A 21,388-nucleotide genomic window follows, 5' to 3' on the forward strand; every position below is an offset into this window, starting at 1 on the left:
GCAGAGATAACTAAGGATGTGGTGGTGGAAGGCGGGGTCATTTGAACTGTTCAGCGCTGAAGCGATGCAAAAGCTCATGGGAAAAAAAATATATGTTCTGAACGGTTTCTGTCCTAGTTAAAGGGGGGAACTGATGGGGTCTGGGCAGTGAAGTAGAGACTGATAAGTCAAATCCATGCAGAGAACGTTGGAAATTACAATCTATGCATTGTCATCCATTCTGTTTTACTGGAACTAAGAATACATTGTTCTTAAAACTACACTGTTATAAAGACAAAAACATATTTAGTTAGAACAATTCCTTTCTATAATTTTGATAAGTAAATCCTTATGTTTCATATTTATTATATTCCAACAAAAGTAAATTGTGTTTAATGATGATTTTTAGAAATGACTACTGATGTAAACTTGATTCGTCTACTGCATCAATTTACCAGTCTGTATTAATACAACTTGACCTGTTAAATATCACCTTTTATAAAAACTTCCATGCAAATTACTAGTAAAGTCAACTTATTCGGGATAACAGTGTATCTCATATCAACAGTGTTCGTTGTCAGTAGTCATGTTTCCATCTAATTGTCAAGGGAAGTTTAAGCAAAGTTTTAAAATGTCGCAAAAAAGAAAATGCGAATTACAAGCGCTTCCATCAACTGGTTTAGAGCGAATAAACCAGACTACACAAAGCGTAGTTACTTCACAAGTTGACTTTAGGAATGGTTGTTCATGCTAAATCAAAGAGTTTAGATGCTAAGCTCTTTGGCTAAATGGAGAGAGGCAGCGTTGTACAAGTTGGCCACCTGTGCAGATTACAGGGTTGTGGCAGAGATATTTGGTGCCAGCGAGACGAACCGTTCACCGCTGTGTACACAGGAGCACGGCAGCTCCACTACGCACCTTGTGCCACAAGTGTACGGCGCACTGGATGGGACCCAGATCCCGATGCTTCCCCCATCCGATGGATACCGGGACTATAGTCATGTGAGTTACATGTTCGCTACGTCACAACTTCTTCGGCAAAGGTGTTTCCATCTCCCATTTTGCGCATTAACTCTCGCGTAAAAACGTTTTTAAGACCTCCACCAGGCTTACTGAAAGTTGTCCTATTTCTTCATACTGTGGAGATACCCCGAACAACATCTTATCACACTCACACTCACTCTCTATAAATTCTAGTGCAGAAATGTATAATCTATAGCCTAGATTTTTACACCTCACTTGAATAAAGGCTTATATGGTTAAATACAGAATGTGCATTTGTGAAAAGTTGCCCCTTCATAAGTTGTCACACTATGTGGGGTAAATTGTCACTTTATATTTTTCAACAGATATGAACATGTATAAAAGTGGAGGCGTTTTCATTACATTCATTTTTGCAATTCTGTAATTGGTATAAGTATTTGGCAGTACTCCTTATAGATTTATCTCCCAGCCTTACCTGCTGCACTGCCCTTAGCATTATGTCAGTGGTGTCCTGCCATTGTTGGTCTGTCGAACCATTTTAAAAGGATTCCCTTATTAGCCTGATACCCAAAAGACAGATATTTTTTAAATTATTCATTTTTTTTTTAAATCTCATGAGAAATAGTGTAAATAAAAAAAGTCCAAACTAAATAATGTGTTGATCAATAAAGAAGTCATTCTGTAGCATTTATGTATTTATTTAGGATTTTAAAATAAAATAAAAACACGGGCTTCAATGTCTGAACCGAGAAGCCCGTGTTTTTATTTTATAGTTTCATAGTATATATAGGCGACATATAAAACCCTCGGTTACACTCCGCACATTGTGATCACAATAATGTTTAGTTGAAAATGCAATGTAATTTTATTGTCATACAATCAGGCTAAAGAAACACGTAAAACATTTCAGGCCATAGTGGTTCGAAAAAAAGAAGTTCCGTTCCATTCCAGAGCGTCATATGACGATGAAAGCACGGTTGTCTGGATGTGGGCGGGGCTATCGATTGGAACGTGACGTTTGGTGTGACGTGTCAAAGGTGTGAGATCAATCAGTCATGTTTTATAAAAGGCTACTTCGAATCCTATTAGATATGCCAATATTACCACTGACCCAAAGTGTTTTCATTTTCGTGTACAAGGATTGTAGCCAAATCCCTGACCCTGCACAAAGGCATTCTCTATAGCACCCCGCATCCACAGCTATTCATTCTAGCATCTTTTTGGGCCCTCTTCCCCTTAACCTCCCCAGTCCGACGCCCCTATTGTAGTCTCTATAATCTGTACGATCACACAGGAAGAAGAGAAGATTTTTTTCCCCCCCCCATAAATTAGACACATTTTCACAGCATAATGCCCTTCTTAACTCTGGGTTTCATTGTGGGTACTCTAGTCACTAAAACTGTTAGAAGACTCCTGGAGCCATACTTAGAACAAGGAAAGAGTGGTAGAGATGAGGAAACTGCCCCACTTTCTGTTGGTCCCACCGACCAACATCTACCTGAACAAAGAGAGAGTGGTGGAGATAAAGAAACCATCCCATTACGTACTGGTCCCACCGACCAACATCTACCTGAACAAAGAGAGAGTGGTGGAGATAAAGAAACCATCCCATTACGTACTGGTCCCACCGACCAACATCTACCTGAACAAAGAGAGAGTGGTGGAGATAAAGAAACCATCCCATTACGTACTGGTCCCACCGACCAACATCTACCTGAACAAAGAGAGAGTGGTGGAGATAAAGAAACCATCCCATTACGTACTGGTCCCACCGACCAACATCTACCTGAACAAAGAGAAAGTGGTGGAGATGACGAAACTGCCCCATTACCTGTTGGTCCCAGTGACCAAGATAGTAGCACTTTACCGAGAACCAGTGCTACTGCTCAAAGCATGGAAGAAATCTTTGAAACAGTGTGTGATATGAGGCTCTGTTACAAGGAATTACAAAGAACAGATCCCTGCAACATTTGCAGATTTTCAAATAGTTTCAATAACTGTTGGATGAATGCAACATTACAAGCTGCCCTAAACCTTAACGTTGTTCAGAACACATTAATACACCAAAGCCCAGAGTCTTTGACACGATTATCAACAACACCAACATTCGCGGGACTGTTTCTAGAAGCCCTCCGAAACCCAGGGAGAAGTTTCAGTCCAACAGAACTCTACGGGGTTTTGACAGAATTAAGTGTAAAAGTACCACCATTACGTTTATTACAGCATAATGATCCACTTGATTTATTGAAACATGTATTGTTGTGGTTAAATCAGTGTGGGATACAAACAACTATTCAGGTACAAGAAAAAGGCAGGTGTGACGAATGTAGGCCCACATGGGCAACATTTAGCATCTCAAGCCTAGGTTCTTTTTTACCACTACCAAGACAAGGCAAGATTTTCTCTCTTTTCCAACAAGCTCTCGAACAGAGCACAGGACCATGTGTGAATTGTGGTTCCATAGTAAAGAGACAAAAAGTGTGGAATGGCCCTGACATTGTAACCCTGTATCTGTCTCGAGCGGCCGACAACGGATCGGTACTTCCAAACTCTGTGACTCCATTTCGATTCATAGAATTTCCTGTGGGAGAAAACAAAACACAGTTATACTCCCTGTCCTCTGTCATTTGTCAGAGAGGCAGTGAACCATCCAGAGGGCACATTTGGTCATATTTGTTGTCTGAGTTTATTACCATTGAAGCATGCGATCGTCGCATTTCCGTCATATCAAAAGGCATGCTAGCTGACATATACCGACATGGGATAATTTACCTTTATGAAAAGCTGCACGCGTCCGGTAAGCGGTAAGGGGGAAAAGTACAGAAAAGTGAAAGCCACAGCGGGCCCCTCCTCTACCTCATAAATGATGTATGGATCTAGAAGAGGGCACACGCCAGGCTCAAGAACATCAAAATGTGTGCATACATTTCTTCACAGTGAAAAATAAATAAAACAATAAATAAAACATTGATTCAAGTGAAAGATATTGTATTGGTTTTTAAGTTTTTAGTTTTTAATTATGATAATATGAATGATGTAACTTACACAAGGTTGTCATATCAACATTTCAATAAAGGCATGACACATTCTGGAAATTACTAAGCAAATAGATCCTTCAGCTCCAAATAAATCTGTGACAGTATATACATAACTATTTCACCTCATTCCTCTCTTCATTCTATTGCAATTATAGCCTATATATATTGTAATTATATATATATATATATAGTATATTATATATACACATTTATATATGTATATATACTATATATAATATACTATATAGTATATTATATATATATAATATACTATATAGTATATTATATATATATATATATATAGTATATTATATATACATTTATATATGTATATATACTATATATATAATCGACACTGTTCATATTAATTGGAGTGCAAAGTACTCTGTATTTCAATCATTGAATGTACATTCGTATATAAACACGTGACTTCCGATCCACACCACGTGACCCCCAATAGAACTCCATGGCGGCGCACTGTTCTGTAGGACTTGCAACAAGATCAGGTACTGCGCTACAAACACTGTCCAAACGGTCCATACTCAGATAGACTGCGAGCATTAGTGTCTTCACGTAACGCAAACCAAATACATAAAACATGACGGCACCTCTGACATTTTGTAAGTAAAGGGGCGGTGTTTTCCCGACCGCTGTTAGCTTGCTAGGTATAGCTTACTAATGTAACGTGAAGCTAACCTGTCTACCCTGCTGCGTTTATTGACTGATTCCACATCCAACAGTGGCAGAATATTAGAAACACCTCTGAATAGCATACTGTCCAGTGCAACACCACCGCTAACTATGACCTCAGTGCTAAAACATAGGCATCATAAGCAGACGCGTAACTATCGGTAAGCAGGGCAAGCGGTGCTTACGGGCCCGGACCAATCAGGGGCCCGCGTGACTGGAAGATATTGATTGACAGCCGGGGCCCCCTATCGCATTTGGCCACTGACCAAACGGGAGTGAGAACGGGTCAAATTCATTTCCTTGTTTCAGAGACCGTTGTCTTCACGTGTGTGGCTCGAACATCTCACATTTACCAACAAAACGTACAACGAAAGACCGTGCAGAACATTTCAGACCGTCCTGCCAACCTGTAAACATTTTAACATCAATGTACGCTGTAACGTTTTTTCACTCTAAAGTCACTGAAAGCTGCTGCTGTTTACATCCTGTCTGATGAATGTGTGTCCCAGCCCAGGATAGGACATTAACTAAAAATGTAGGCTAAAGATCAACAAGCCACTGACACATATGTTCATATTTGATTCATTCAATAAATTATTACTTTTTGTCTTAAATCCACCAGCCATTTTCATATTATACCAACATTTGCAGCATCCTGAGCCTTTTTGGTAAGGTTCTTAGGAAATCTCAGCCCAGAGTAATTAACTAATAAAGTAATAATTATTATTATTATTATTATTATTCTCCCCAAAACAAGTTTCCTTTTTTTTTTAAAGAACTATACAAAAAACTTTTTTTGCAACTTCATTGCAACAAACATACAAAATACATCGCAACTTTTATCGCAAAATCAGGCATTTTGGGCCGCAACAATCTAAAAAAAAGGCCACAAAATCCTGGAGGGATTGCCCTTTGTGTTTTTTCATGTGTTATGGTGCGCATTCACCAGTGTTTTGTTGTTGTTGTTGTTGTGGTGCGCGTAGGCTACTCCTGATTTTGTCAGTCATCTCATCTCTTATATGCTGTGTCTCTATGATCCTATCCTGTCCTATTGATGGTAGCCTACTCGTGGACATTGCGCCGTCATCACGTGCTGTAGTAGGGGGGGCCCGCCTTGATAATCCTGCTTAGGGGCCCGGTGTTGGCTCGTTACGCCACTTTTCATAAGACTATGGCAAAACAGTTGTCATTAGACTGTACAGGGGTGCCTAATAAAGTGGCCACTGAGTGTGCGTTGCATATGATTTCACCCCCACCCTGTGGCCTCCAAGTTCCCAGTGCACACACAGCAGACTGTACATTGCAGCTTCACTAACCAGCACTGCTATGCTGGAATAATAAACACTGACCCCAGGTTTTTATAATTAATACAAGTCATAATAGTAGAGTTTAGTGTGCGCAAGGTCTTATGCATTAACATACATAGCAAAACTAATTTAAATAGAAATACTGGTGCACTGACTGCAGCATTTGTTATGTGGCAAAGATATGTCATAAACTGCTCAATATCTTCAGTAGTCGAAAACAGTACAGTAAATAAGTACAATAAAAAAATTAAACAAAGCAGCTTGTGGTCTTCTCTGTAATGCCTATGGCCCTTACTTAGTGACATATATTACATATATATCATTTTGTGCTTTTATTGGATGGTGTAGACATATTTTATTAACAAAATGTGTGTATGTGCTCGTTGCAAAAGAGCTGTGTTAGTCATTGAGGAAGCGGTTAAAAGTACTCCGGGTGACACCTGATGCACAGAAAGTTAAGCTTAACTCATAAAAATAGTTTAGGCCTTTTATGGCATAAAAGTGCATTGTTTAAAGGTTACAAGAACAGACAAGGAAGTTGCACCACACAGATGCCCGACCTAGAGGTTCTTAAATTGCATCCCCGGTTCCTCCACTTGCTTGCGAGGAGAGAGGAAATGTGTTTTTGGAGGGATGAGACGTCCTTTCCTCTGAAGCGTCACGTAAATTTGTCAGCTGTATGGGCGGAGTTAGCAACGTTCAGCTGCACAGCGTCCGGGGAAGGCTGCTCTTGTGTATCCTCTGTGATCCCTCCTCACACATTCTCATTGCTCAATTGACTTAAAGGAGAGCACTGGTGACAGCCTCATAAGAATTGCCTTTCTACCAATGATTCTTTGCAGAAAAGCTCTGTAAAAGAGAACGCTTTTTCCTTCATTGTGTTGCTTTCCTTTTCCCTAGGACTGGGTGGTTTCCTGCGAAGAGTTTGTTTTTTCAGAAGCTGTGGCCCCCCCACAGCCGTACTGTGTCAGCAACATCGCCGCTTCTTTTGGAGGAAGTGGAAAAGTTGTCACAGTGTAGTTCGCCCAGCTGCTGTTAGACCTGCTTATGCAGTACCCAAGGTACAGTGCCTCATGTGTTTCTAGCCTTTCTCAGGCAAGTCAGCTCCCCCTACTGAACATAATTTGATATTGTAGCTTGGTCTCTATCTCTAAATTATTAATCCGATTTTATATGAAGCCTTGGGACAACAATATGACCCACCCTTCGTATCCTGTCTCTCCTCCCCTCACTGTAGCACATTGTGCGGCCTGACTATGTAGGCCACCGGCTTATCCCAGAATGGCCAGACTACATAGAGATCAAAGACCAAGAGCAGATCCAAGGCCTTGCCAGAGCATGTCAGCTAGCCAGACATGTACTGCTACTAGCTGGACGCAGTCTGAAGGTAAGCACCTAATCAGTACAAGTAGGGGCTGGGCTAGACTAGATATTGTCTTAGATTTTGGATATCGTAATATGTCATAAGTGTTGTCTTTTCCTGGTTTTAAAGGCTGCATTATAGTAAAGTGATGTTATTTTCTGAACTCACCAGACTGTTCTAGCTGTTCTATTGTTTGCCTTTACCTACTTAGTCATTATGTCCACATTATTGATGATTATTTATCACAAATGTCATTGTGTAAATATTTTGTAAAAGCACCATTGACAATTGACATTCCTACAATATTGTCGCAATATCGATATCAAGGTATTTGGTCAAAAATACAGTGATATTTTCTTCTTATCACCCATTCCTATTTACAAGCTTGTTTATGCAGTATTTATATGTTATCAAAAACAACTTAACACTTTTGATATGTGACTTCCAGGTAGGTATGACGACAGATGAAATAGACTTTATCGTGCACCAGGAGACAATCAAGCACAATGCATACCCATCCCCTCTCAGATACGGGGGTTTCCCCAAGTCAGTCTGTACATCTGTGAACAATGTGGTCTGCCATGGCATACCTGACAGGTAAATGGGCAGAACATTCACTCATTATTTAGATTTATTTTTTTATTTTATTATTTTTTTTTTTATAGGGACCATGTATATTTATGAACATTGTATAAAAAACACCATTTATGCCAGAATTAGTAAAAATTAGTGCTGTCAAACGATTAAAATATTTAATCGCGATTCATCGCATTAATGTCATAATTAACTCACAATCGCAATTAATCACACTTTTTTTTTAATCTATTCTAAATGTCCATTGATTTCTTTTTGTCCAATTATTTTTTTTCTCATTTTAATGCTCTTATCAACATGGAAAAGTGGATCGGCCTGGCTTTGTGCTTTTGTCGCCTGGCTTTGACGAGGGGGCGGAGAATTGGCATCAGCTGTGTGCTTGGCCATCAAGTGGTATTATAGACTGGACGTGCTGCGACGATAGCTCAGTTCACAACGACAAAACACACATATCGCTTTGGTCTTGTCAATGGAACCATTTAGCAACTTTTTAAAAGTAAACCTTCCATTCAGAATCTTATTGGCATCCATTTCGGCGTCCCGCGCTCGCCATCCACTCAAAGCGTAACGTTAGCCTACTACTCTTTGGCCGGCTCACGAGACCAAACAAGTGTGTGCGGCGTGCCTGTTGTTTTGTTTCCGGTCTAGCTAGATCCGGTGTGGTGTTGTAGTTTTTCCAATGTTACTAGTTGTTGCAACAGCATGTGAAAAAAACTACAACGTTTGCTATGCCAAAAAGAACGTTAATCTCGCAATAAAAAAATTGACGCCGTTAAAATGGGTTTCCATACTTTTCATCTGCATCATCTTACTGTACTGTTGTTAAAATGTTTAATATAATGGTATGTCATTTTTCTCTTTACATTTGTTTCCTTCCAAAATGAGACTCTACATATGGGAAAATAAAACATGTGCCGCTGAGAAACTTATTTTTATCTCAAAAGTAAAACACACTAACCACATTCAAATGAATCATGGCAACTTCAATCTTTAAATGTTGGACATTTTTTTTATAGAAAGTTTGGATGATGAACTTGGTTGAGGTAGTTTAGAAATAGTTTTCTTATCATCCAAAACAACCATATCATTTTGGAGAAACAGTATGTCTTCTTAGATAAATCTAATAAACACAATACAGATTGTGTTTGTGTGCACCATTCAGTTTTTGCCATATACCAAAATGGGATCATTTGCTTAATTCAATTTTTGTCCTGCAGTCGGCAGCTTCAGGACGGAGATATCATCAACGTTGATGTCACTGTGAGTTGATGCCTTGACAGACACGCAAATAAACTCAAAGACATCACTGCAAACGCTAACCAGTCAGAACAACGCTGGTCCTCGCACTGACGTCTGCCTATTCGTGATAGGTGTATTTGGATGGTTACCATGGTGACACCTCAGAGACCTTCTTGATTGGCCAGGTGGATGAGGTTGGGCAGCGATTGGTGGAAGCAGCCAGGCGCTGCCGAGATGAGGCCATCGCTACCTGCAAGCCGGGTGCACCGCTCTGTGTAATAGGAAACACTATCAGGTACACACACACAGTCACACTAAATATACACACAATGTACTGTATACTCATTAAAACACATGCGTACTATGTAATCACATTCACTGTTTCTAAAATGCCAACTGATATTTTTGGTTCCTCTGGCAGTGAAGTTGCTCACGCCAGTGGCTTCCAAGTGTGTCCCTATTTCATTGGACATGGGATAGGTTCCTACTTTCACTGCCATCCTGAAATCTGGCATCATGGTAAGTTTGCGTCTGTGGTCAGCAGAGACTTCAACAGGAGTTTGTGTGCATGCACACTATGCGTTTGTCAATGCTTTCTGTGGGATTGTACGGGTTCCTTGTAATCAAGTATAGGCCGTCTGGACATATTGTGTATATAGCGTACTGTAATAGTCATTCTACTGTTAATCTCATTCAACTCTGGGATATTGATAGCTTAGATAGCAGATGACTTTTAGAAGAGACTCTTAAGACTTATTTAGTTTGGGAGGCAAGCTGTGATTTCACTTGAGCAGCCTGCCAACTTGTCTCTGGTTGTTCTTTGTTGAATATTAGTTGGATGTCAAGCACTTGCCATGTGTTGAGATTGAGGTGCTTTGTAGTAAGACCTACCTAGGAGACAGTCAGATTTGTAGATACTTTATGTTAGATACGCTAGTTTCAGGGGTGCTGTTTTACTTGTTTGTTCTAAAATGATATGTGAGCTTTTGTTTCTAGGTTCGTTTGTGTAGTTAGTGGTTAAGAGTCCTCTTTTGGTTATATTTGTTTCTTATTTTAAACAGCATCCACAGGCCCTTTTTTCCTGATTTTTGTCAATTAATTAAAAACTTATTTCACAAATAAAAAACCTTCATTTTACCAAAAACACCGGGTTTTATGTTATGTCATGTTTCCCCATCCCCTCAAGAACTCGGTGGTAACCCAATTGATAACTGAAACAGGGAAAATAAAGTAAAACGAAAACCATGCCCATGTTGCCAAAAGGTCTTTTTTATTTAATGAAGAGAATCCTCTCTTACTCTTTATTTTCAGCTAATGACAATGACTTGACCATGGACGAAGGGATGTCTTTCACAATAGGCAAGTTACCTTTTTCACTTTCTGTGTACACAATAAGCTGCCACTGTGTATGAGCTTGGGGCTGATAGTGGCTGTTCATGTGTAGAGCCCATACTGATGGAGGGGTCTGCAGAGTTTAGAATCCTGAAGGACAAGTGGACCGCAGTGTCTGCAGACGATAAAAGGTACGTGGTCGAATATCGTGGCTGCGCATTTGGAACACGCTGACTTATTGGGACTTTAGCTTATTCACCGTATCCCCCAGAGTTAGATAAGTCCATACATACCCTTCGCAACACCTGAAAAGCACCGTTGTTACTCTCTGCTCCTCACCACGGGGCTTCTCAGGTGCTGCGAGCAAATCACTCCGCCCAAGTAGCAGAAGTAGCAGTGCTTCCCCTTCTGAGAATATAGTTCCCAGTATGTATACGGTTAGAAGATGGCTGTGTCTCATGTGACCTTGTTATTTGTACACGCTGTGATTATACAAATCACAACATGTAAATAGGAAAATGTTGGCGTTATTTTGTCACTTATTGGGAGCAGTAGGCTAGTTGGAGCCGGTTACCTCCAGGATCTGTGCTAACTAGGCTAGCGGTGGGTGCGTCAGACAGAGTTACGACACGCACGGAGATGAGAAGGGTATGTGTGGACTTATCTAACTCTGGGGGATACGGTGAATAAGCTAAAGTCCCAATAAGTCAGCGTGTTCCTTTAATGGTTTCCGAGCTGGCATCATTAGAGCACTTAAAAACCCCAAGTAGTTGTTTCTACATTACTGTTTTGTGTGTGAATTTGACCCAAATGAGATACAACGTTGATGTATCTATGCTCTAGATGTGCTGGTTAGGCCCATTTTTAAACTTTAGAGAGAGCCGGGCTAGCTGTTTCCCCCTGCCTCCAGTGTTAATGCTAAAATAAGATAATCGCCTCTAAGCTCCATACTTCCACACAGACGAGAGTGGTACAGTATAAGCGAAAGCGAGTAAGTCTAGTTCCCCAAATGTTGAACTATTCCTCTAAAATCTTACATGTATGTATTGCGTTTTCTTAATTTGACATTCGTGCAGGTCGGCTCAGTTCGAACACACGGTGGTCATCACATCTGACGGAGTGGATATTCTCACCAAACTGCCAGAAGAGAGCAATCTGTGACCTGAAGGAAATCTAACTGCTGACCCCCACATCCACTGTTAGAAGTCTCTTTACCTCAAAAAGGATGTAAACTACCTGAGATACCAAAACATTGTTACAAGAACTTGAATGGTGATTCACCGAGACACAAGTGTGTAATTCCTACCTGTAAAGTGAAATGGAAATAAGTTTTCTTATTTTGCTTATAAATATTAACTAGGGATTACACATACATTGTCTGTTGTATATTCAGTTTGACTGAGGTGTTTTTTCACCCTTGATTAAAACATACAGAAAAAAAGTGGCTGCTGGTACATCTAAATACTTAAATAATTAAGTAGAGATCTATGCATGCAATGAGTGTTTCTATTGTCATGAGAGCCCAATCTTCTCAAAATGTCAGTCTGTTCTTTCCCTAACCCATCAGCAGCTGACCATTTCAGCCAGTTTAACGGGTTTTTTGAGCGCACACTCAGATTTGTGTGATCCTTTATGACAGCTAGTTAGTTCAATGGGGCACCACGAAGTTAAATGTAATGTATGACATTCGAGTGGGACTTGAAACAGTTAAACGGGAGCAACACGAGTCGGGCCTCGGCCAGGATTTTAGAAATACTGAGTCATCGCCAGTCCATATTCCCCTAGCACAACCCCATCCACCTACAGTCAAAATGAAACACTTGCCATCAACCAAACACTGTGAAATGATCTCATTATTTCACTTGTATGTATTAATTTCCCTGTTTGATTTTATTTTCTGTAATATTTTTCTCACTTCCATCATTGTCTAAATGTTTCAAAGCTTTCTCACCACTGCAAGATATGAAAATGTGTTATAGAATATCAAACCCTTTTTTTATTTTCATTTAGTTCAGGGTTTTTGTGCCAAAAAAAAATCAAATTTTAGATTGTTTTTGTCTAAAATATTGTCTGAATCATCCATACATTTATGAATTCATATTCATATATATTTATGGAACTCTAGAATACAATCGTCTTTATGTCATTAAACCCCACAAAATTCCCAGAAACATTACAGAGGACGTGACTCAGTGTCCTCAGGAGTAGCTATAGGCTGGGACACGAGCTCAGTGGGAGTGGCGTTCATGTGGTCGGGACATTTTGTGCACCCTTTTTTGTTTTAAAGATTTTTTTTGGCATTTTTAGGACTATTGTCGATAGGACAGCTTGGACTTCAAAAGGGAGCGAGAGGGGGAATGAAATGCAGCAAAAGGGTCAGAACCAAAACCCGCAGCCGCTGCGTCGAAGACTGAGCCTCTGCATACGGGCACGTGCTCTACCAGGTGTGCTACCCAGGCGCCCTTTTGTGCACCCTTGGTAGGTGACGTACTGTGTCATCACATATTGCCAGTAGATGGCAGCACACACTAATACATTGGAAGTTGTGTACAAGCATGTAGCAAGCACAGTTTTCTCATCCTCCCTCACGTCACTCCTGATGGGCAGCGGCACAACACACCACATCAGACCATCTCAAATTTGTGTGTGGCCCATAACGATAAGGGGAAAGCATCTAAACCAAGTATTACTGTAAGAATTCATCACTGTTGAATGTCTACCCCCAGGGCATAAGGCCAACAAGACGAGGGTTTTTCATAGTATCACCAGATGTAGTTGACAGATTGATTCAGCTCCTTTCCAGTTTATGTGCTGAATAATAAAATCTGCACAAACTAGAGGGCAAAATAGCTGCGTTGGGGTTGTAAATTCCACTCACACAGTATCCCTTTGTTCTAGTTTTCCAATTCCTCTCTACTATCCGTATCTTTTGTCTACAGGTGGGTTTTATAAAGAAAAGAGCATGTGATTAAATATCTCACAAGGTTCATTCTCTCTTTACCTCACCATCTCCCCCTAACCCCTTGTACTATTTTTAGGTAACACTCTTGCACATCTGTCTCACCAAAGAGCTCCAAATACAGGTTTGTTAATTGGCATAGAAGGTAGATTACAGTGTGCAGTATGAGAGTGATTAAAAGCTTCTCCTACAAGCTCGTCGAGTCCTCAACGGGTTCATCTGTCTATAATGCTTTGTGGAGAAATGCTAATTTGATGTGTCTGTAACGGAGGACAGAGAATTTGGGTTGGGTGTGTTTTCACTTCCTGCCAATGTACTCTGTGTGTGTGTGTGAGAGAGAAATTGTACATAAGGGAAAGAGGTATGTTAGCGCAAAGGTAGTCTATATCCACAGCGTTCCACTTCAACGATTGTTCCGGTGCCGCCGGAAATTCTGCCGGATGGCCGTTACCTTCCGCTTTTTTTGTGTTGGAATTTTAAACTCCGGTGGATTTCTGAGGACTATGGTTAACTGCTCCTCAGATCTCTGCAGGGTAAATCCAGACAGCTAGCTAGACTATCTGTCCAATCTGAGTTTTCTGTTGCACGACTAAAACTACTTTTCAACGTACACACGTTCCACCAAAACAAGTTCCTTCCCGAGGCTATTTTGCAGAGGCACCGTGGCTCCGTCCGGTGCTTGGCACTGCCCATGACGATTGTGATTGGTTTAAAGAAATGCCAATAAACCAGAGCACGTTTTTCTCCCATCCCGGAATGCTGTGTGGACTAGCCAGACCCTCCTCCGCAGCGCTGTGGAGGAAGGTCTGGCAATGCGAGACTAGTACAAAGGCTATGGGGGAAAGGGCAGCGGGAAGGTATGAAGGAGGTAGGCAGAGAAACAACACACACTAATGTCCAATAAAAGGCAAACAGCCATTACATCCTTAAGTGTGTGTGTGTGTGTGTGTGTGTGTGTGTGTGTGTGTGTGTGTGTGTGTGTGTGTGTGTGTGTGCTCATTCCATTGCCAGATTGTGGGTGGGGCAGGAAGGATTAGACACATAAAGGTGGGTCAGTTAATCAAAAGTCTAGTCATGTCCAGCCAGGAAATGATTCACAAACTATAATTTTATTTGAAGACATATAATGATAAGCTTTATTTGAACATTTGCTTAGCTTTAATTAAAATTGAGGGACAAAATCAGAATTCGGAACTGTAAAGAAAGACCTAAAATCTAAAAGTACGCAATCTTTATTGCATCTTGGGTTATTTGTTGAAGCAATACAGTACTTCCCTTTCAATTTGAGGACAGGGTGTGGTGTGTGTCTCTGTGTGTGTGTGTGTGTGTGTGTGTGTGTGTGTGTATAGCTGTGTGTGTGGCTGGCTGGCTGAATGAGTGTGAGCTTCCTGTGAATCAGGATAGGAGTCATGTAAACAATTCTTAATTGACTCCCACCAGCATATGATGCATTAAATTTGAATCATCAAAAAATCTGAAAAGATAGAAGAGGTTTGTCAGCAGGAAGGAGAGAAAGTGAAGGCAAAGAGCAGAGGGGGGAGTAGAGGTGGGTAAGAGGGTAAGTTTTAGGGAGGAGCAGGGAGTGGCGGGGTGAGGTGTTGGACTGTGGTTATGAATTCTCTCCTGCATGTCGGGACTCATTCCTGCGCTCTCCTCATGCTCTGCAGAGCTCCTGTGAATCACCGCCTGTTCTTTGGTATTCCATCTTGAAATAACACCTCCACATTTCAAAAAAAGTGATATGCTTCTATTGCCTATGATTGAAACCTTATGGATTATCATGACCTCTGCAAAAGAAGGTTATATTTTTGTTCCTGTTTGTTAGCAAGGTATCTTACAATCTATTCCAGTGAGATTTGGTGAAAAGTTAGGCTATGAGCCATGGGAAAACACTTCCATCGTGGGGCACTTTATGATTTTTGTTTTCCACCCACAAAGGTCTTTCTTCCCATTTTACTATGAATTCCTACAATATTAATATAATCTTGCGTATAATCATAAGACATTTGGATGAGCCATGTACTGTTTTCTTATGATTAGTTGCCAAATTCATCTGCGTGTAGCATTTGACATAAATTGCTATAATGAATGCATTGTTTGTGTCTAAGCATTATGTCTGACACAAAATAAATCAAAAGCCTGCGACTCGATTTCGAAGGTTTACTATGAAAAATGTCTCAGGTGAAACTGCCTTAGCTCTTAAAGACTAATTAGCAACAGCAATTATTCAATTTAAAAATGTCAAGAACACAAACATTCACATAATACTACCATCTAATATTCATTATTATTATAATGAATGGTTTCACTTTAAATGAGCATAACTGCTGGTCATCTTTCGTTGTTGTAAAAGCCCAGTATATCCCAACAGGGTTTACGTATCTCCACCATTAGCCAATCCGCATGCATGGTTGTCTATCACTGTGTGTTTGTTTTTTTTGATTCACAAGCAGATTAACAGTTTCTAAACATTTTTTGTTGTTAAAATCGTTTGGCAAAAAGTGGTGCAACATTCTCTTAATGCCAAAGTGGCACATACAGTATATTTCAGAGTTGAACTCCTGCATCAAACCTGATGGTTTTGACTAGTTTTGAACCAATGTTATCAGATCAGCTGTTTATTCAGTATGCAGCTCCTCCAAATGTTGTTCTGCATACAGTTTCCTGGTTTGTTATTGTTGGAATTTTGTACAGCCTCGAAAGAGATGTGCTATTACAGATATTACTGATTTATCTCCTTACAATAAATACAGCGTTTTTTCGTGCATTCATGGTGGACGCTGCTCATCAATCTATAAAACACTGTACGTTTTGGAGGTTTTGTCTTTATATCAACACACACATTTCTGCACCACTGATGCTGAAGATACAATCACGTGATGTTCATATCTGCCATACTTATTCCTTTCATCATGTGTTAGGATACCGCTGTGTATGTATGTGTGTGCGTGTGTGTTTACATATGTATACGGTGCTAAGTTGTTTTGTAACTACTGGATGAGTAGATTAATGTGTTGTGTCTCTCCCACGTTCTCACATTCCGGGTGTGCATACCTACATCACTGTACTGTATGTGTGTGTGAGAGACTGTGATATATCACACTTACCTGGGATCTCACTGAGAAACGCCACAGGAATTCTTGGTTTCCTTGGTGACCTGTAAAAGTGTGGCATGAACAAAGTGAGGCATACTTTTCAGACTTGTGGAGGCAGATCTCTCTGACACACATGCACAGATGGCATGTACTGCATTTGACTGAGTAACCCTCTCTGTAGGGGCTTAGTCAAAGCACCTGAAGCAAGCAAAAACAGCTGAGTTTGATAGTTGGAATCAAACATGCACTGTGCCGGGACATGTAGCTGCAGAGTGATGTAGGGTGAGTAGCCTATAGACGTTCCTACAGTGAAAAAAAATCATGGGACTGTAGGAAAGGGGAAATGAGGGAAACCACAGAAAAGTACTTAAAAGTTACTACAATTGGGGCCTCCTCTAGTTTACAGAAAGTGCGTGCACCCCATGTACGCATAGTCCTTCGCAGCAGCCTTGGTTTGAATCCGACCCGAGTCCCTTTACTGCATGTCATCCCCTCTCTCTCTCTCTCTCCCCCATTTCCTATCTCTCTCCAGCTGCTCTGATAAAGGAAAAAAGTCTTTAAAACACCTGCGCATCAAGCAATGTATTTGTATTCATGCTGTTATTTGATATCTTTGTTTTTAGTTTCATTGCCTTTATTTGTTGTACTTATTTTCCTTTATTTTGCCCCTTTAAATTGGGAGTTTGGTGTCAAATTAGGCCACACAGAGTAGGCTATATGTGTGTCACAAGTTACAGTTAATCTGCAAGAATGCATTTGTGTGTGTGTGTGTGTGTGTGGGGGGCAGAAGAAGACAGTTGTAAACTCGAGTCACCAGACTGGTGCAGGGAGGGTTCCCTCTTGATTGACACTTACAAGACGGAAAACTTTCTCTTTTTACCTTTTGACTCTTTCGCTGCAAGGAATGCTTTTTTTGGGTTTTTAACACAGTGGAAATATTTTTGGAGGCGTGAGCTGATGCTCCCTGACCACAGATTAGGAAGTTAGTATCCACACATCCCGGTGTGTTGCCTTGATTCCTGGGTGTGTCTCTTTGTTCCTTTGACACCCTTTCTGTGTCTAACAACAAAAGAAGATAAAAAATAAGAGCATGGGTGTTGTGTGTGTGTGTGTGTGTGTGTGTGTGTGTGTGTGTGTGGACATGGTATGCATCGCCTGAGGCAGCTCTGAAAGGTCTCTGATAAATGGTAACTGTGTGCCCTACCCTGCACAATGCCCTCTCTTTACAGTGTTTGGACCAGAGGAAAACCGGTTATGCAGCAATACCCTTTTAGCTGTGTGTGTGTGTGTGTGTGTGTGTGTGTGTGTGTGTGTGTGTGTGTGTGTGTGTGTGTATGTGCATGTGCATGCATTGGCCTCACCTGGAGATGTGCAGCCTTTTGGATAGGATCAGATACACTTGAAAGGAGAACAAGTGTTTTATTTCTTCATTCCTCAGAAAAAAAACCCTTGTTTTCTTTGATCTATTTCAGAAAGGTTTCAGCAAAAAAAGACAGGCAGAGCCCACATGGTGTCAATGTCACCGATAGACAATACAATCATATGATATATGTGATACTATTTATATTAGAGTGTCCTGTCTTCAGGAGTGGACAGAGAAGTAGATGAGTGACAGACATTGCATTGAGCCTTCCTGCTTTGACTACGCTCCTTCCTACAGAACAAAGATATTGTCAACAATAGTAACTGAGCTCTGTCTGTGTGTGTGTGTGTGTGTGTGTGTGTGTGTGTGTGCGCACATGGGTTTAAATATGCAGTATAGTACAGTGGACACAAACAGAGGAAAGGAAGTTTGATTTGTTGAGCCAAAGGGAATAGTGGAATGGTGGAGGAATTTGTAAAACAATCAGGTCCCTGCCAGAATCCTCAAAGTGTGTTTGTGTGTGTGTGTGTGTGTGTGTGTGTGTGTGTGTTTGTGTGTGTGTGCTTGCGCGCATTACCTAAATAAACTTGAAGATTTTAACTATTAAATATCACACCAAATACAAGGAAGAGACATGTAGTATGATTTATTAGAATTGAAATGCTACTGTATGTATAAATGCTAACATCAGCATGCTAACATGTTCACAATGCCAATGCTAACATTAGCGAGTTAACATGCTAACATTTGCTAATTAGCACTAAAAACAAAGTGCAGCTGAGGCTGATGGAATGTCATTAGTTTTGCAGGTGTTTCTTAATAACCCACAATTCAAAAAGTTGACCTGGGTGGCGCTGGATGGAAAGTTAAGGGATCACACAACTCCTCCTGACGGACCATGAATGACTTTATCAAATGACATGACAAATCCATCAAACAATTGTTGGGACACTCAAAACCACAAATGGTGGTACAAGAGGAAAAGTCAGAGGATCCCTGAAGTCAGCAGGGTTCATACTCTAGTCAGGGTACCACGATCTGTACAAAACTCAATAGCAATCCGTTAGTCTATATCAACGATGTTCCACTTCCAGGATTGCTCAGTTGCCGTTGGAAATTCCACCGGATGTCACTCTTTTCAGCCGGATGTCCGTTACCTTCCGCTTTCTTTGTATTGGCATTCTAAACTCCGGTGGATTTCTGAGGACTATGGTTAACTGCTCCTCAGATCTCTGCAGGGTAAATCCAGACAGCTAGCTAGACTGTCCAATCTGAGTTTTCTGTTGGACGACTAAAACAACCTTTGAACATACATGTTCCACCAAAACAAGTTCCTTCCCGAGGCTATTTTGCAGAAGCACCGTGGCTTTACCTGCTGCCTAATGCCACCCATGGCGATTGTGATTGGTTTAAAGAAATGCCAATAAACCAGAGCACGTTTTTCTCCCATCCTGGAATGCTGTGTGTACTAGCCAGACCTCCCTCCGCAGCGCTGTGGAGGAAGGTCTGACAAAGCGAGACTTGCAATCCGTCAACTGAGATTTTCCAGTCTGGATTAAGTGGTAGACACAACAATAAAAATGTGTGAGATAATAAAGTTAATAAAAAATAAAAAAAAAAACAGCAGATTAATGGCCGATTAGCAATCAGGTTGTTTCAGCACCTTGTTTTATTTTCCAGCCGCTACACCCTGACATGTGGACGCCACACAGTACTGTCACAGTCTTTTATTGTTTGCCAGTGAGCTGCTTTACTGGAGCAATTTTGACTTTCCTGTCTCTCTCAGGAGAGTGGGGACAGCGATATTTACAACCATGCCCATATTTTCCCAGCTAGTCCAGGGACGGTGCTCTCAACTTTTGTTATATTGCCTGGTCAACATGGCATTTAAAAAAACCCAAATCTGTCATCACGTATATGTTACAGTTTCACGGTTGTCAGAGAGAGATACTGAAGTTGTGTGCAGTGAGCTGAAATGTGACTTCCGACTTTAACGGAATCAGACACATAATCCTACCAGTGAAAGACTGATAAGATGTTTTTATCAGCTGAGACATCCACCAACATGAATCTGTCAATTCAAAAGTCAACTTTTCTCACTCTGCACTTCCCTCAGGTTAGCTGACAGCTTTTTGTAGCACACCTGGACCGATCAACACTGGGACCCCTCCCACAGCTACTGTTGTCTCACATTACATCCTCTGGCCAGGGCTGACACACACACACACACACACACACACACACACACACACACACACACACACACACACACACACGTAAATGTACAAAGGGGAGTTGCAAATGTCCCAAGGGTGTAAAGCACTGCTGGACAAGAGAATACATCATTACTCCTTATTGACTGTAATCAATACACTCATCAAGAAGGGTAACAGATCTGTTACAGCCTGCACTGTGTGTGTCTCTTTATGTTTTAACCATGAGTATAAGTTCTACTAAGAAATAGGATCAATACTGTGAATAAGAGACACCCCATAGGGGAATGTAAATAAGACGTTTGTCCCCACAATGTCACTTGCTTGCTAACTAATAGCTTTGCTTTCTTTCTGTTTTGCAGGACATTATACACACAGCGTCCTCACCACATTTATATGACCTTAACGTTTATGTCAGCAACGTGCTATGAACTCGCTCTCATAAAGGACAGCTCCTCTGAAATTAGAGCATTAAAATCGTGATTTTTATGGGTATTAGACTTTCACGTGATGTTAAGAATGCATTAAAATGCATTAGACTAGGAAATCTCTTTGTTTTGGCATTTGTATTATTTCAACATGACTGGGTCATGTAGATTCAGTTTTGTAGCTTATGTTTTCTCATGAGCACTTTGGCTACAGAAATTGAAAATAGAAAAGCTAGTACAGTGCCCATTGAAAATGTGCCTGTTTGGAACGGGCCGATTGCTTGGCCTGTGGTATTGCTGCTTGTAGAATTCTCCAAAACCAAATTGTAACCCGAAATAACTTACAGAAGGACCCCCCCCCCAAACCACTTAAAGTGCTCATATTATGCTTTTTGGCTTTTTTTCCCTTTCCTTTATTGTGTTATATATCTTTTTTGTGCACGTTACAGGTTTACAAAGTGAAAAAGCACAAAGTCCACCCCAAAGGGACTTAACATCTCCAACAGAAAACACAAGAAAGCAAATAAGTGTATTTTCCAAAATGTTGAAGTATTCCTTTAAGGTATGCTACACCATGTATACTCAAACCCAACCGGCCTGCTGGTACTTGAGAAGAGCTCCGTCAACAATCAGTAATCTTCTGTCTGTCCTGTACTTTTCTTAAAGCTGTTCTAGGTTTTCAGCCAGCAAATGTTTAATCAATTACTCTGATCTGAATCAGCCATAAAGTCATTCTGAGATGATCTGCTGTGAACATATTTACAGGCTAAGTGCTCAGGGAAAAGTGCATTAACGTGTTGCAGT

At 40.7% G+C, this 21,388-nt stretch overlaps 1 protein-coding gene across 1 annotated transcript; it reads left to right on the plus strand.

Moving 5' to 3' along the window:
- Positions 1–4,423: 4,423 nt before the first annotated feature.
- Positions 4,424–11,970, plus strand: metap1d (methionyl aminopeptidase type 1D (mitochondrial)). Its single transcript, XM_078264745.1, has 10 exons — positions 4,424–4,507; positions 6,899–7,059; positions 7,236–7,385; positions 7,810–7,958; positions 9,173–9,215; positions 9,326–9,489; positions 9,616–9,713; positions 10,506–10,553; positions 10,639–10,717; positions 11,603–11,970. Exons 1-10 carry the CDS (start codon positions 4,468–4,470, stop codon positions 11,685–11,687), a joined length of 1,017 nt encoding a protein of 338 aa, XP_078120871.1. The 5' UTR covers positions 4,424–4,467; the 3' UTR covers positions 11,688–11,970.
- The last annotated feature ends 9,418 nt before the right edge of the window (positions 11,971–21,388 follow it).

The sequence above is a fragment of the Sander vitreus genome, chromosome 12 (assembly GCF_031162955.1).
Source record: "Sander vitreus isolate 19-12246 chromosome 12, sanVit1, whole genome shotgun sequence".
Lineage (NCBI taxonomy): Eukaryota > Metazoa > Chordata > Actinopteri > Perciformes > Percidae > Sander > Sander vitreus.